Below are 15,878 nucleotides of genomic sequence, written 5' to 3'. Positions count from 1 at the left end.
TTTCGTTCTGATGACAACATATACGTTTCTTAATAATATTTTTGTTTCGAATTACTAACATTCATACTTGCCAAGACAATATTGTAAATTCCTAACGGAACACTCAATATAAAGTCAACTTCAGGTGAATCCCACGAAATATTGTTTTTTCTTCCTCTTTCACGCCATCTATGCGTTGTTCTACGTATTGACCTTTTCCAATAGTTATGTCTGCAGTTTCCAGCATACCGCATGACCTACTGACACTGCTCATCTACAGATACCGCTGTAGACAATGCGCTTGTGTCGTTTTCGCTGACATTGACACTAGTATTTTTTTTTCCAATCTCCAAATGCATCAATCGGATAATTTTCTATAAATAAGTGACACCAAACGGGCCCTTGACTCTCGAAAATCAACAACAACACGAAGAAAACATCTTTCAAAAATGCATAATTAGTCAAAAATTCTCTTAAAAGGTACGTGCATGCATGTGACATTGTGTCCGCAGTCTTTTTGCCCTTTCGTATCTTACACTCCGATCCTTGAGGCCATTGTCAAGTGATCCAATTCAATTGAAATGTGTTTTTTTTAGTGTCAAAGTACTCCCAAATAGCGCAATTCGCTTGACTTGCTAATCTATTCCGAGCTCTTATAAGTGGCTGCTTGCGAAGGATATTTGTGTCCGCTTCCTGACTGCAAAGAACTGATAAACAACCATATGATATGGCTTTCCTGTTTCTTTTATTTTATGCATGGTTTACCCGTTCATTATTTGGCTATGTAGAAGTCTAGAGTCCAACCACTAACAAAACAAGTAGCCTTATACTATATTCAAAGTTACATTTAACTATGCAGTCTTGTGTGGGATTGGAGGGCCGAAATATGGGCTCAGTGTGGAAACGACTGCAGCGGGTTAATAAACGAGCTGCCAAGTTCCAGTTTACTGTCTCATATCATCAGCTGTCCATAGATTTTACTTCAAAATGGTAAGTGATTGTTTTATACCCATTTCCTGGTTTTCATCATTGTCATCATCATTTATGTGAAAAGAGTTCAAAGAAGAAGTTTGAGACCTAATGAGAAGTAGAGGGTTGTCATTTAATCAAGAGCATAATTCCTTTTTCACTTGTCTGGCCTATACAATTTTCCATGAGCAAATTATATTTTTTTAATCTTTTATATGCAAGTAGAATAATATTATACCCAGTGATTATATTAAAAGGGTTAAAAAATTAACAGGTGCTATTTTTTACTTTATGACCCCTTGCTGTGAGGGTAGAGTTCTAAAAATATAACAAAGTCCCCTGCTCTTGAACTCATTGTTGGGGCTGGGAAAGCGGAACTGCACACAAGGAAGTTTTTAAATATTATTAATATGAATTAGAATACCATGAAAATAACCTAGTTTTGTCATCAATTAATAAATAGAATTAAGTAGAAAATACAGTAATAAATTACAGAGTAAATTACTTATAAATTGTTGATAAGATTGTAGGTGGTTAAATTGTTCCTAGTTCCTGCTGATCTGTTAAATCTGGTAAAAAAATTCCAAGAATATTTTGTGATTAGCAAAACACGAATTTTAGAAACATATCTTTGATAACTTTACCTGACAAAATTTCTTTTACAGTATTTTTCAAAAACTATTAAATTGAAGTTGAGCAAATATTTGAATAACATCAGATATATGCACAGTCATTTGACCTCCAAAAGTTTAAGCACTGACATATATCCCATTGGTTACCTGTGACAACCTGGAGTTTCACTTCAGGTGGAAGTTAAACTAAAGGTATGCAACCAGGCTTAAACTTATGGTGTAACATATACAGAGTGTCCTGAAAACAAGGTTAAGGTAATAACCATAAGTCTTCTAGAGTCGAGAAAAACTGGCGGAATTCGGCTACTTCTACAATTTTTGAAATATTAAGTTGGAATTTAGGGAATATGAAACACAATAGAGTCTACATATATAGATTTCTCGATCTCTAGGCAATATTCTTTTGGTGTTAGACCCCAGTTTCATATCCCTGTTTCTTATAAATTTCTTATAAATTAATTGGGTAGGTATTTAGTCTATTATAAGAAGTTTCTGGCTTTGAGCACGTGGAAACTTTCCGGGTTGGAGACTTTCCAAAATCGGAAACTTCCCGGGAAGGGAAAAACCACCGCTAGGAAAGTTTTCAAAGAAACGTCACCGTTATCAAAACGAATTCGACGTTTCTAAGTTTATGATGTTTATGTTTGTATTTTCTTACAAATACATGTAACCAACTGTAAACATATCTGAGTCAAGAAAATATACTCTGAGAAATCAATGTTTCATATGTGCATTATTTTAAAAAAATATTTTACATAGCGGCATTTTGCGCTCCTATTGTTGGCCATTTTCGACATGAACAATCGTTTTGATGTAAAAACCAGGTTCCCAAGAAGATACTTTTTACCTCCTCTCCTAAAAAGTTAATATTAATGTCTATCACTTTGTCCAGAACTTATTGATACAAAATTGCAGCTAAGTGTTAACAGATGTTTTTAGCCTGGGTATGGTTTTTTAATGCCCATATCGCTTAGCTTAAATTTATGGAAATATAAGGATTTCGCTGCTTATCTTTTATAAGTAATATGTTTTCATGCGTCAGTGTCTGTGATGTTATCAAAAAAACTTTTAGCAGAGTAAGCTTGAATGTTTGACCTTTTTCTAGATCTATTATTAACATAAATTTATTTATACTATGTACCTCACCTCAAAGTTAAAAAAAATATTTGAAATCTCTAGCAAGATATGAGATATTGGATTAAGTACTTTAGGATCATAAGAAACCATTTCGGAAATCACTATAAAAAAAACAAATCTTGGCATTCTTCAAAAGGAGATCTTCGTCTTTGAACTTTTTGACTTTGTCAATGTTTCTTTAGGAACTATTACTACCAGAAAACCATTTTAAAATAGCTTTTAAAAAACATTTTTTGCCAGTCAAACAGACCTTGTTTCCCACAACACAATATATCTTCATAAATAATTCAACAGTTTGACTTAATATGCAGGATGTGTGCACGTCAATACACTACAAATGAACGGTATTAAGTAGACGTAAATTCGAAGAGTACTAGGCACACGCCACAGGAAGTTGTTAAGTTTCCTGCCCCAATAAGCTGATGCTATTAGGGCTCAGAATTAAAATCGGGGGAGTCAAAAAATGTTAAATTAATAAAATATTGACAGCAATAATGGCATCAAAAAACTACACAATTAAATTTTGCTGTGTTACCCTTTCTGCCCTGAGCAAACGTCTGCTTGCGTCTATAGAATGATAAGAGCCACTTTAGATTATGGTATCTTAGGTAATACAAGGAAATCATTTTATCAAAACATTAAAGTTTACCGTTGCTTAATAGAATCCCAACTGAAGTCATTGCAAATACATTAGTTTATGGAAAAGAATTTGAAACTTTCATAATTAAGATGTCTTTGTCAATAACAAAATAAATGCAATATATATATATCTGAAAATTGAATAGTTTAAATATTTTAAATTGAAATCGCCTTATTGAAGTTTCAGAAGTATAAAGTTTGAGATGCAGTAGATGCACAAATTACATCACATGTTGGGAAATAATTCTGTAGAGGACATTCACAAAATTTCGATAAGAAAAGCGATTAAAAAGTTATTTACAAACACAAAAATTTTATTTGATACTGAATTTTAAAATTTTGTAATGAGGTTTGTGATTTTTGAGAAGTTTAAAATGTACAATATCTAAGTACCGATCTATTTCGTTGGGAAGATTTGAAGTTTCACACTATCCTTCTTTAGAATTGCCTTAACCTTTAAAGTAAGTTTATTCCGTCAATTAAAAACGTGTAATAAATAATCATTGATATTTAAATTAATTATATGTATATCAAAAATTGAGATATAAAGTAAATATGTCGGAGGGTCCTTCGGTTTGTGTTTTTGATCGATAGAGAATATGTAGCCAAATAATTTCTCACATATGAAATCAATGACCTAATAAGATTCATGTCAAATTTGACTGATTTGAACTATCTGTAAGTTACTGGTTACTCAGTTTATTCATTTCAGAAATTTTCGTTCTATAATAGATTTTCTCATTTAGGCAACCTCACCGGTTATCACTAGTATGGTCTCGAAGGTCAAGACGAGTAACCTCGAATCCTGTTTCCTGGGAACCAACCCTGCAGAACCCTTACAAAGGTCTGGTAGTTTGGCCAGTTCCAGAGAACCACCAAGTCGCCATTACCCTATTCAAAGACCCCAGAACTAATGAGCTGGAGGACAAGGATTGGACCTTTATTATTGAAGATGTAAGTTTATCGTTTGTTTTCCTTTCTGGCATGAACTCTTAGCGATAAGCCTAAGTGAAATATAAGAAAATGTGACTATACGATGAGATATAAAGTTATATAAATATTTGTTTAAGTGCCCCATATTGCTGGCAATATATTTTCGAAATTTTACATTTGCGATTAAGAATCAGTAATATTGCACACACACAGTGGGAACCCTTTTATGGGGCAACAAACACGTGTGCAAACAAATTGCTTAAAAAATTGATACTTTGCGTGAAAACCCACTGAATAGTTGCTTGGTATTTGGCCCATATTCAGAAACAATAACCGCTCTGTAGCGCTTCTAATTAAAACCTTCCTAAACGAGTTGTTCAGCTGCTAACGGGCATATGTAAGCCATTTCTCACTTAATCCACCACACGCGGAGCTGATTTTTAATTACATAGTATTAGGTGTTTCTTAGTAGTTTCCGAAGAAACAATTTTTCTAACACTTAGTGGTAATTAAAACTATGTCATAGTAAAAAGTTTGAACAAAGAATTCAATGAGAGTAAAAATTCTTAGGCATTTCTCCCGATATTTGCAGAGATTAACTGGTTATTTCAGTCTTCCTATGAGGAAGTAAGTGGCGTGGATATTTATAGGTGCATGACTGACCCACATTGCGATACAAGAACCTAATCATGCTTTTCTGCGAATCGAGCGCTGCTTTTAAGTGATTGCCCAGGGTTGAGATTTGTTTAGAGGTTATTAGAAGGTTGGTATTAAGACTGGGATTCGTCAAATAATTCGAAAATCTGCCCTAAAATTATTCAAATATATTAGGCTATTTGGTGACTATCAATTCTAAGGCGTTCCTAAACCTTTCAAAGAGAAATCATAAGTTATGATTTTTGAGAAACTCACCCAATAACAATGTAAACTTAAGGATTACTAAGGATTATTTAAATGGCTCTAACTTCGCCTTAAACAAATTTATTGTGCGAAATTGCTAAAGGAGACAAAGGTTTTTTCTTTATTTTCTTACTATATCGTCAAGCTAATCTTTTTAAGAATAAGTCGCATAAAGCATATTTGACCTGCCTCGACTAAAGCAATAATTAATTAATTTGCAGCCTGTTTACCCAACAAACGATTACTAGGCATTCAATTCGTTGTTTTTTAATAAATGCCAGACAGCCCACTTGTTTTCTACTCAAGGAATAATTAGAATTTATTTTTATTTATTTTGGTCTGTGATGACGTCTGGTTACTACACTATTTTTATATGAACTTGAATTCGTGATTTTTGACATGATATGTTCCTTACACTCATGAAGTTTAAGTCTGAGACCGTACATCTTGCGGTTAACAATTATCTGGTTTGAATAGTAGTTTAAATAATAAATAATTTTTCTGAATATAGGTGCCCACTGCAGGAAAACGCAGGCAATTGGCTACAGCTCACCTAAACATGCGCAAATACGCCAGTGTGGAGTCCTCTCAAATAGAAATCCAGATAATGTTCAAACCGAATACAAAAAAAATTACGGGTGCCAAATTGGACTTGACCCTATCCTGTGTCTTCCTACGGGAAGGAAGGGCGACGTAAGGGCTTGCCCTTCTCGGCTGCGCCTTTAACTGCAATAAAATTTATGGTTTTAGGGACGAGGACATGCAATCAATGGCGTCATTAATGTCGGTCAATAACAACAGCGATGACATAGCGCCTTTGGACGATGTTGACGACGACGATTATTCGCAAAACGACAATGTAATGCAGAAAAGTTTACACGAAGTTACCCACGTAGTGCAGCAGATGACCAACTCGTTGAGCGGGTCTGATTTTGCCAGCACCCCCATGAGCAGTTAGTAATTACAGGTCTTGTGCACTCTAAGTGTCATAAACTTGAGCGAAGAATTAGTATGGTTTACGGGAAAATAGATACGGATCAAGTAGAAATTATAAATTGACGAATGATAACGTTATTGTTAGATCAAGATTGTCGTAAAAAGGTGCGCAATATGCGACTTTCGATGCACCGTACTGTTAACCATCTTACTTATGATCGATAAAAATTGAGCATTTACATCTATAAAGAAAAAAATATATACTAATTGTCAACTGTCATCTATTTGATATTCTGAGTCCTATTTTATTAATTTTGTTTATTCTACCCTTTTACGTTTTACAACACTCATTAGTGTAATATGCGAAACGCGTTAAAAACCTAGTTAATTCTGATACTTGATGAGCACAAGAATCTTTAGTTACACTATTATCTGCTCATTTCATTTCTTTTTTGTTACAGTAAACAGCGTGCAATCTCTTTCGAGAGACGACAAAACTCCCGTAGTAGAAACCACTCTCTCACCTGTAACGGATAAAACAAAATTAGTCAAGGCATTGCCGGCACCAAAACCTTCGGATTTTCTAGAGTCCGATAGCGATATTTATTCGGTAACGTGTTCCGAACTCTTGGAGCAGTTGGAGGATGTGGAGGAAGAGGAGCCGGTGGATAAGCCAACTTTACCAAAAGTTACCAGTTTTATCCCCAAGGCGGATATAATGACCCATAACAGTAGAAGAGAAGAGAATGTAGGAGGGAGAATGGCGACGAATTTGCCGCCATTGGAGTTAAATAAGGATTTGATTGACACGCCCAAGAGTCAGCAGAAATCGACTACGCCAGGTAAGAACACCTAGTAAAAAAAAGCAATCTCCTATTTTTACGTGAGGCGTTATTCCAAAAAAAAAGAAAATACACAAAATTGTAATGGATGTTCCGCTAAAAAAAATTAAGAGAATAAAAGGAGCAGATTGTAGATTTTCGAACTTCTGTTAATCTCACCAAAAGGTAAATTTCCTGTGTTTTTTTCAGATTTTGTTTTGTTTCAGGTCAAGACCTTCTTGAATGGTGTAAAGAAATGACGAAAGATTACCCCGGTGTCAAAGTTACCAATTTGACCACGAGTTGGCGCAATGGAATGGCTTTTTGTGCCCTCATCCATCACTTTAAACCTGATTTAATGTAAATATGAATATAATATTTGAATGTTTTAGTAAATCATTTTTTAGAAGCTTCTATGCACTATCACCTCATGACATTAAAGCCAATTGCAAAACTGCCTTTGATGCGGGCGATAAATTGGGAATTCCCAGGGTTATCGAACCTTCGGACATGCATATGTTAGCTGGTAAGATGTTCGAATAAGTCTTCAGCTTTTCAGTGAGTCTCTGGTACAAATGACCATTTTAGTCCCCGATAAACTGGCCGTAATGACATATCTACACCAACTTCGAGCCCATTTCACAGGACATCAACTGGAAGTCCAGCAAATCGGTCGTACTTCAGACGAAAGCAACTACGTTATTGGCAAATTTAACACCGACAAAGACACGGATATTACAAAACAAGTGTTCGGGCAGGAGATTATTAATCTCAGGAAGTCGAAGCAAGGGCGCAAGTCTTTGGAAAGAGAGATGAACATTGCAAATAAGGAGGGAGGAAAGGGAGATGCATCTAAATTAAACTTGCCATTGAAGATTACCACAGAACCTTTACCTTATCAAGAACAATCGCCTACTGCCGTTAAAGAAGGCTTCTTTGGAGGATCTAAAAGTCTGATAAATAAAGTATGCAGTGTAAAACTATTGATTTTTAATTTAAAAATTTATGGGTTTAGATGTTTATATTTTATACGAATACTTTTGATTTTATTTCAAGGTGTCCTCGCCTACAAAAGAAAAGTCGCTACCTCAATGTCCGAAAAAGCAAGAAGACAAAAAAGAAGTCCCAAAGCCCATTTTAATGACCCGCAGGGAATTTTCCGACCCTTTCGGTTCAGACGAAGAAGAAGAAGCTTCACCCACTAGCACAAAAGTAAATGGCGATATTAACGGTTCCTCAAGCAGCTCTGAAAGCAAAGATAAAGAAGATGTATTCGCGGACCTGCCCAAGCCAAACTTCGTAAGTTTTCCCTATAATTCTGAGGTGCAGTTTTAGCAAATCACATTATTAGTTCATGCAGATCCCCTAAAGGTTTTTTTTTTAATCACTTGTAACTAACAATCAGTTTGATTGAGGTGTGGCAAAGAATTAAACACATTTTTACGCGTGCTGTGCAGCAAATCTTGATGCGACATTCGGAGCAGCAGGAAAGGGCCCGAGCACTGTTGGAGCAGGTCAAGAAGAACGGGTCCACTCCCACGTCGCCGAGTAAGGTATGTCATTTATTGCTTTTAGTGGTGATTTGCGGTTGAATTTTTCAGAAAAATTAAGTATTAAAATCATAGGAAACATGGTTTTCAGATGGAAGACGAAAGACAGAGTCAGCTTCGCGAACGAGCGAGGCGATTGCTGGCTGAGGCGAGGAGAGGGTCGGGGCCTACTACAGAAATCATTAGGGTTAGTCCGGAATCCATTAAAGCATACGCGGAAGCTGAGGAAAAGTTAGATAGGTTAGGCGAAGAAATTGAACATTTGGAGAGGCAAAGTAGTACAGGTAAAGATTGCTGAGAAGTAGCAACTAATGAAATCAGGTACCTTCTAGGGCTTTGAAATGTATATCTTAAAAATTTTGAAAACGTATTAACAAATATGGTAAACATTATAAAATATGGAAGGAACTTTTGGTTTTCAGGATCCGAAAAGAATGGAAATATTTTCTCAGATGTATCTGTAAGTAAAATCGAGGAATACTCAAAGAAATTTAGTCCAGCTAATAGCATCGATAGGACAGATCGAATAACGCCCGATAAATTGCCCGACGATTTAGGTTTAAAAGAAGTAAGTATTATAATCCACTCTAGGAAAGTTTCTCATAGTGAATATCTTATTAGATGGGCATTGACGTCCATTCTTGGATAGACAAAGAAATGGAAGACTTGGAACGTGAACAAGGTGCCATCGATGAACAAGCGGCCCAACTTGAAAAGCAGTTGAGGTCGGTGATGGAATCGGGTAACAGCAATGGGGAAGAAGAGGCCTTGATGGCCAAATGGTTCATGTTCGTCAATAAAAAAAATGCTCTTCTCAGAAGGCAGATGCAGCTTAATATTTTGTAAGTTTTTTTCTACGGTTCTAAGTGATATTAAATTTAGTTTGCAGGGAAAAAGAAGCCGATTATGAAACGCGCTACAAAATGTTGAACGAAGAATTAAGGCAGATTGCGTCGATTGAGGATTGGAAGAAGACTGAAGAGCAACGAACAAGAGAACAGGCGCTTTTAGACGAACTTGTTCAGATTGTTAATAAAAGGGATGAGTTGGTTCATCACTTGGATAGTCAAGAAAAAGCGTAAGTGGGTCCTTTTTTTCAGTTTCTCAAGTTTGTTGAATATATTTTTTCAGTATCGAAGACGATGAAATCATAGAAAAAGACCTGTCACACATAGAACTTCCCGCAAAGGATACGAATTGCGTTATCTCTTAACCTTCTTCTAACAATTTTTCGGGATTTGCGCGATTTTTCTCTTAAAGAAAACCGGTGTTTTCGACTCGAATTACGCTGTCAAGTTATTGTGATATTTATTTCCTGTTATCCCCCTAACAAGGAGCAAACTGTCGTGCAACGTCCCTTAAGAGAATTTATTTATTGATACAAACTTATTTAACCGCTAGGATACGTGTATATTTTGCCGCACCCACCAATCGTTAATACTTAGTGCAATATGATACTCGACTTCGTATGTAGCCAAGTTTTGCCAAAAAAACGCTTGAATTCGTGCTTTAACTAAACCAACATTCGTAATTTCTCTTCGAAGAAATCGAACACATATCGCTGTTATTTATGTAAACTTGTGCTTAAAAAAATGCAAAAATCTAAAGAATAGTACTCGTAGCTCATTTTTGACTGTTTTCCCTAGGTTGTAACGTTTTGATGTGACAAAGTTGCAAACGCATTTCGAGGTTTTAATTGTACGAAAATTGCACTTTAAAGTTTGTTTTATAGACAAAAAGATTTACGGGTTTGTATGTTTACCTACTTTGAAATGTTTAGTAACCGTTATTAGTAGTTGTGAAATGTAGAATGTGTCCTCTGTATTTATTTTAAGCCAAATCAAAATTATATATTTCTCTACAACTCCAAAAAAAAAATTCGATTTGTCTTTCTCTACTTGGACCTATTACGGTGTAGTCAGTGTTAAGCTTTACGTGTTTCCGTGTAATACAATTTTACATTGTGTCTGTATAGTTGATTTTTGTTACTCATAGAATGTCACTTGTGTAAATAAACTGTAAATCTAATATAAATCTAGGTATTTATAGAATTTGTTTCGTATTCATTGTACCTATTCTTGCGTAAGCGCTAGAAATTGCAAAAATTATTTCTTGTAAAAGAAAAATCTTCTATTCAATGAAATACAAATCTAAATAAAAAAAATTTATTATCTTAACTATTTACATTTTCTTATGGATATTTATTGTATCAGAAATGATTTGTTAATTTCTGGATGTCGCTTAAATCATCCTGAAGCTCATCCAATTTAGTACCAATTTTCTTGGAGACCTAAAGGCGTTAAAAAATAATTCAAAAGTCAAAACTACACTGAATAGACTCCATAATACCTCAATCTTCTCAGTTATAGAAAGCTGCATGAAGTTCCATACCAACTCTCCATCGATTATGCTCCTAGCAGGATTCGACATTTTCCTATAGCTCTTAAATGTCCTAAAACACAGATAATTTCTAAATATTCTTAAATATTAAATTAATATTTAACCTAAACCCCTTTGGATTCAGACCGCCGATATGCGCTCCATGCGTGACCATTACGTTTTGTAACATAAGAAGTCTTCTGTAAGTTTTCTCCAGAACGGGCATAATGTAGCCCAGACCTCCATCCAAAGTTGCTAAAATTACAGCAATGATAAAGTTAGTCCATAATGTAGTCAATTGAATGCTTACCAAACATTGTAATATGTCTCCTATCTGCTCCGCTCATATTTTTCTTGTCTTCACCTAACTCTCCTAATTTACATTTTATTCTGAAAAAAGTAGTAACAGCCTGTCCCAGATGGAAGTCTGCCTTACGCAACAATCGCACTCCTGAATAAGAATCGACAAAAATTTTAAATTAACATGGCAGAGCTTAGTTCCTACTTCAAGATTTACCAAAATCAAAATAATAACAATACAATAAATACTTAATAATAACTTCAGTTGCTTTCTTTTCTTTCAAAAACGTGCTTAATATTTACATACCTCCCAACGATTCTCTAGCTTCGGGTTGATACATACAAATCGTAACATTTTTTTCCCTGTCTGACATTAAAAATCCTATATTTGAGTTGTCTATCATATACTCTATACCGTATACTTCACATGCTCGCAAATCCTGCAAATTTTTGTTATAGGATTATTCAATCAAAAGGGTACAAACAGAGTGTCTCCGAAACACATTTACAAAAATATTAAACGATGTTTTCTGATACGCTCTGTGTAAATAAGATACTCTAGACACTAATGACAAAGTCCTGTATTCATCCTGGAATCGCAAAAGGGAAATAGATTGATAAACATCCGCGATTAATATCAAATTTTTGATAGTCAAAATCTGATGGGTATAAACTTGGGTATCGATGAACGCGATTCCTATCAAATCATTATCTTTTAATTGCCAAATATAAATCTGCAAAAATACGAATCAATATTAGTAGTACTGGCATTAAAAGAGACCCGAAATATTACTTTTTGTCCTACGGCAGAAATTAGGAACCCTTTAACTTGCGAAAGGGCCGTTACGGGTCCTTTTTGCTCTTTGGCATAAATTTCTTTGAATTTGTTTTTGGTCAAGGGCTGACCTGGTTCCGGCACCACTTCGATAACATCGTAGATTAGAATCTGAAATAGGAAAAGTTAGCTTTAATTATTAGAGTACATTCAAATTTAGAAATATGTTGCAATTTTGCTGGCACGGGAATTAACTATGTGGGAAAAAAATCTGTTCTTTTTCAGTCATAAGAAAAAAACATCAGGTCATCATTTTATACAGAATACCATTGGTGAAATGAATGATGCATTATATGAATTTCATTTTAAAAAAGTCCATAAAACTCAATCTACACATAAAGCCATAATTTACTATAATTTACGTAATATTAATAACACTTTTTAACGCGATATTGTCAGAAATGTATAAACGACCATTAGTGCTTATGCGGTTCTTAGCTATAGGTGGTCCTATTTATACTTTTTGGACAATGAAAATCCATTGTTCGATTCCCATAAAATTTTGATTAAGCATACGTGTAGATGACCAATTAGAAACTAGTTTACAACCTTAATAATGAATATACTAGTAATACTGAATTGCATGACTGAACTTAATAATGTATTTTTGACTATCACTACTGGATATCTGGAGCTTTCGGATTGATTAGTAAATGACATTGCTGAAACTCTACTTGTTTTAAAAGCCATGCAGCAAGGTTTTGGTAATTGGTAATTGGTACGTCTCATCGCCATCGTTTCTATTGAAAATTCAATCATTGTAACCTCTATTGGACGGGGAAATTTCCATGGATGAAGTCGATCAAAAAATATCGTGAAACGGACTTGATACTATTATATTTTATTTTCTGTCGTAGTGTCACTTTTTGCAATAGCAATTATTGAAAAGCATCAAAGGAAAAATAAAACCATAAATTGATATTCAGTTTAACCAACATAAGTATTTATTAAATTTACTTATAATAATTAGCCATGATTGACAAATACGTATAGGCGGTATTTATCACCTGAAAATAGATGGTTTTTAACATTAAAGGAATTCATATCAATCTCAAAAAACACATACCGAAGTAACAACTTCAGTAGTCATAGGTTTGAAAGATGCTATAGTCAACACCAAAGGCCTCTGAGATCTCATCATTATTATATGCACTATTTGTTGTATAGAAATATTTTTTTGGTACCACAATGATTCATAGATCGCATCGGCCAACTTAATGCTCTGGATTTTAATTTCGTTGGCATACCAACCAATCATGATAAATACTATCAACAACATTAGCGAATAATCGATAGACATAATGACATCATTGGTATTCTTTCCCTAGATGGAATAAAAATGACTTAGACAAGAGTGATTATAATGTTGGTTTTTGTAGACACTTACTGCAAATATTTGCCCTGCAGAGAAGGCGAACATTAGAGAATTGGCAAAAATCTCTAGAAGAAGTATATACTTAAAAGATAAATTCAGTTTTTCAATAAATCTGAAAATTAATATATATCATAAAATAATTATTGCTGATATTTAAAAACAATCATTAAAAAAAGTTATACGATCCATTGCTAATAGTTAGCGTGGCAAATACTGGATTTTATTAAACATAGGTAAAAAGATACAACTCAATAAAATAAAAATATAAAATATATAGACTTAACCTGACAAATATTTGAACTTAATTGTTTTTTTTATTTATGGTATTTTCTTCGAAATATATTTTAAAAATTAACTTACTGCATTATATGTTGATGATTCCGAATAATTTGTGTAATTTCGTTCATGTTTTCTAGAAAATCATTAGTTTGCGTGCCAAAATTCCTGAACTTATAGCCCAATATTTTCAGTTGACTTTTTACATACATAAGTAAAGTTACGTACACAACATGAAACATCAAGAAACGTAAACTATATGGTGCAGCTAATAAAAATGTTAATATAGTTTTGATTAAAAAATGCATTTCTCCAAAAAATGCATCAACTTTAAAGGGTTCACTAACGTATCCATCATCTGATCCTTCGAATAAGTTCATGAATAAAATTATATAAAAAAACGTCAATATGACCTGTGAAAGGATTATAAACATAAGTTGTCTGTGACGTTTTATGAGGCTCAAATGTATGGAACGAATTTCTTGATTTTTAGAAGATAAAATAGTTTCTTCTTCTTTGAACATTTCTGACAAAATTTCATAGAAATTTCTGGTTCGAAACAAAATTATTTTAATTAAACTCATTAAACGAATAAATAATTGAAATAAGACGTAACTGAACTCATTATAACTTGCTTTCTCTGTCGATATTAGATTATGGAGATCCATAGCCAACGTAATAGATACAAAAACACAGTTAACATCACAAAATCTTGTGAAATAGAAATACCACTTTTTAACACGATATTGTTGGAAATATGGAAAAGGCCACATGCCGCTTACAAACATACTATATATCGAATATTTAAATAGGGACATCTTAAGGAGCTTCTATAGAAAACTTCGAAGAACATAAGAATAATGGCCTTCTTGCGCAACGTGGGGCTTTTTATACTTTTTCGACAATGAAAATCCATTGTTCGACTTTCATTAAATTTTTGGTAAGGCATACGTGTGAATAATTAAAAAATAATCAATGACATTAATAATTATTATAAGAATAATATTGAATTTAATAATTTATTTCTGTCTAACAGTATTGGATATGTGGAGCTTTCTAATTGGCCAGTAAGTTGGATAGCTGAGACTACTTATTTTAAAAGCTATGTAGTAGAGTTTTGTTAATTGCTAGGTGTCACCCACATCGTTCTTAACCGTTGGAACAGAGCCACCCCTTTACAAGCGAGTATCACCTTTGGAAACAAAATATGCTAGGTTATATATGAAAAGTTGGACAATGTTTTACGAACAGATGAAATTTTAAAAATATTTGTACAAACCGGAGTTACAGTAAAAATGGCCAAAAAGTCTATACTATCGCATTTTTTAAGCCACCCCACCATTCAAAGAATATTTTACATAATAAAGTTGCAGTACATTAAAATAAAAATAAAGTTTGAAAGTCTATCGTAGAAAAATCAAATTACCATTTAACTAAGAATTCGTTAGACTAGCCATGAGCAGTAAATTACGAATAAACACGGTGTCCCATGTTAGATTTTATATTTTCGGCTGTTTGTTAATTGGTTATTTTTTCTAAACCGTTTTCCAACTCTAAAGGTTATAAACACAGGGTGCATTTGAAAGTAGTCATTTTAAGCCTCCTTGCAATTCTATTATATCAAAATAAAAAAGATAGCATTTTCATACTTAATTTTGCTGCTATTAAATAATTTTTCAGTAGAACAAATAAACAAAAGCAGATAAATTACGCTCAAAAGAGCGTAAAATTTTTATGTTCAGTATACTGTGGTTCTTACCCGCCCCCTACAGGTAATATCTTCTCCATAATTATAGTTTGTCCCTACGGCGATATAACCTTTCAATCCAGACCGTGCTCCTTCATACTCCACAGAAACATTTCTCAAACAAGTAATGTGCTCCCATTCGTCTAAATCAATTTTTGTGTTCGGTATCACGTCCCATGAAACCGGCGAAAACAACATGAGACTGAACGATTCCTGATGGGGATAAGGAAACCTGTAAGATTTCGTTACATTTTTTTATACGATGGTGGTGCCTAAAAATCTAAGATCCAAAGAATACCGCTTATCACACTATATTAAATTAATGTTTGTATGTTTACCTACTTTGAAATGTTTAGTAACCGTTATTAGTAGTTGTGAAATGTAGAATGTGTCCTCTGTATTTATTTTAAGCCAAATCAAAATTATATATTTCTCTACAATTCCAAAAAAAAAATTCGATTTGTCTTTCT

The 15,878-nt window shown here is 33.9% G+C and overlaps 2 protein-coding genes across 5 annotated transcripts; one reads left to right on the top strand and one right to left on the bottom strand.

The window, feature by feature from the left end:
• Positions 1 to 305: 305 nt before the first annotated feature.
• Ehbp1 (Eps15 homology domain containing protein-binding protein 1) lies at positions 306 to 10,547 on the top strand. 3 transcript variants are annotated; one of them, XM_066295332.1, is made up of 16 exons: positions 306 to 459; positions 576 to 969; positions 4,103 to 4,310; positions 5,701 to 5,882; positions 5,940 to 6,142; positions 6,587 to 6,967; positions 7,174 to 7,306; positions 7,354 to 7,472; positions 7,535 to 7,911; positions 8,003 to 8,245; positions 8,404 to 8,499; positions 8,588 to 8,780; positions 8,919 to 9,064; positions 9,118 to 9,338; positions 9,386 to 9,574; positions 9,628 to 10,547. In XM_066295332.1, the coding sequence occupies exons 2-16, from the start codon at positions 833 to 835 to the stop codon at positions 9,707 to 9,709; spliced, it is 2,910 nt and encodes a 969-aa protein (XP_066151429.1). In that variant the 5' UTR covers positions 306 to 459; positions 576 to 832; the 3' UTR covers positions 9,710 to 10,547. The 3 variants fall into 3 exon arrangements, with proteins under 3 accessions (XP_066151429.1, XP_066151431.1, XP_066151430.1); XM_066295333.1 differs by having other exon boundaries at positions 308 to 459; positions 839 to 969; XM_066295334.1 differs by lacking the exon at positions 8,404 to 8,499.
• Positions 5,806 to 15,671, bottom strand: LOC136346299 (cleavage and polyadenylation specificity factor subunit 1-like). 2 transcript variants are annotated; one of them, XM_066295349.1, is made up of 9 exons: positions 15,421 to 15,671; positions 11,969 to 12,121; positions 11,733 to 11,909; positions 11,483 to 11,615; positions 11,186 to 11,326; positions 11,001 to 11,130; positions 10,846 to 10,948; positions 10,671 to 10,786; positions 5,806 to 5,917 (listed from the first exon to the last, which is right to left on the bottom strand). In XM_066295349.1, exons 1-8 carry the CDS (start codon positions 15,604 to 15,606, stop codon positions 10,706 to 10,708), a joined length of 1,104 nt encoding a protein of 367 aa, XP_066151446.1. In that variant the 5' UTR covers positions 15,607 to 15,671; the 3' UTR covers positions 5,806 to 5,917; positions 10,671 to 10,705. The 2 variants fall into 2 exon arrangements, with proteins under 2 accessions (XP_066151446.1, XP_066151445.1); XM_066295348.1 differs by lacking the exon at positions 5,806 to 5,917 and having other exon boundaries at positions 10,648 to 10,786; positions 15,421 to 15,670.
• Positions 15,672 to 15,878: the final 207 nt, after the last annotated feature.

The sequence above is a fragment of the Euwallacea fornicatus genome, chromosome 22, assembly GCF_040115645.1.
Source record: "Euwallacea fornicatus isolate EFF26 chromosome 22, ASM4011564v1, whole genome shotgun sequence".
Taxonomy (NCBI): Eukaryota; Metazoa; Arthropoda; class Insecta; order Coleoptera; family Curculionidae; genus Euwallacea; species Euwallacea fornicatus.
Note: the sequence above shows the minus strand (reverse complement) of the source record. Positions and strands in the feature narration are given on the sequence as shown.

Bases quoted from the DNA above. Each gene is read 5' to 3' on its own strand.
- Ehbp1 (XM_066295332.1), top strand. From the start codon at position 833: ATGCAGTCTTGTGTGGGATTGGAGGGCCGAAATATGGGCTCAGTGTGG. The intron at 8,246-8,403 runs GTAAGTTTTCCC...CGTGCTGTGCAG, and splicing joins ACCTGCCCAAGCCAAACTTC to CAAATCTTGATGCGACATTC. The intron at 9,575-9,627 runs GTAAGTGGGTCC...ATATTTTTTCAG, and splicing joins TTGGATAGTCAAGAAAAAGC to TATCGAAGACGATGAAATCA.
- LOC136346299 (XM_066295349.1), bottom strand. From the start codon at position 15,606: ATGTTGTTTTCGCCGGTTTCATGGGACGTGATACCGAACACAAAAATT. The intron at 11,327-11,482 runs GTATGTAAATAT...ATTCTTATTCAG, and splicing joins AGCTAGAGAATCGTTGGGAG to GAGTGCGATTGTTGCGTAAG. The intron at 10,949-11,000 runs GTTAAATATTAA...TCTGTGTTTTAG, and splicing joins CTGAATCCAAAGGGGTTTAG to GACATTTAAGAGCTATAGGA.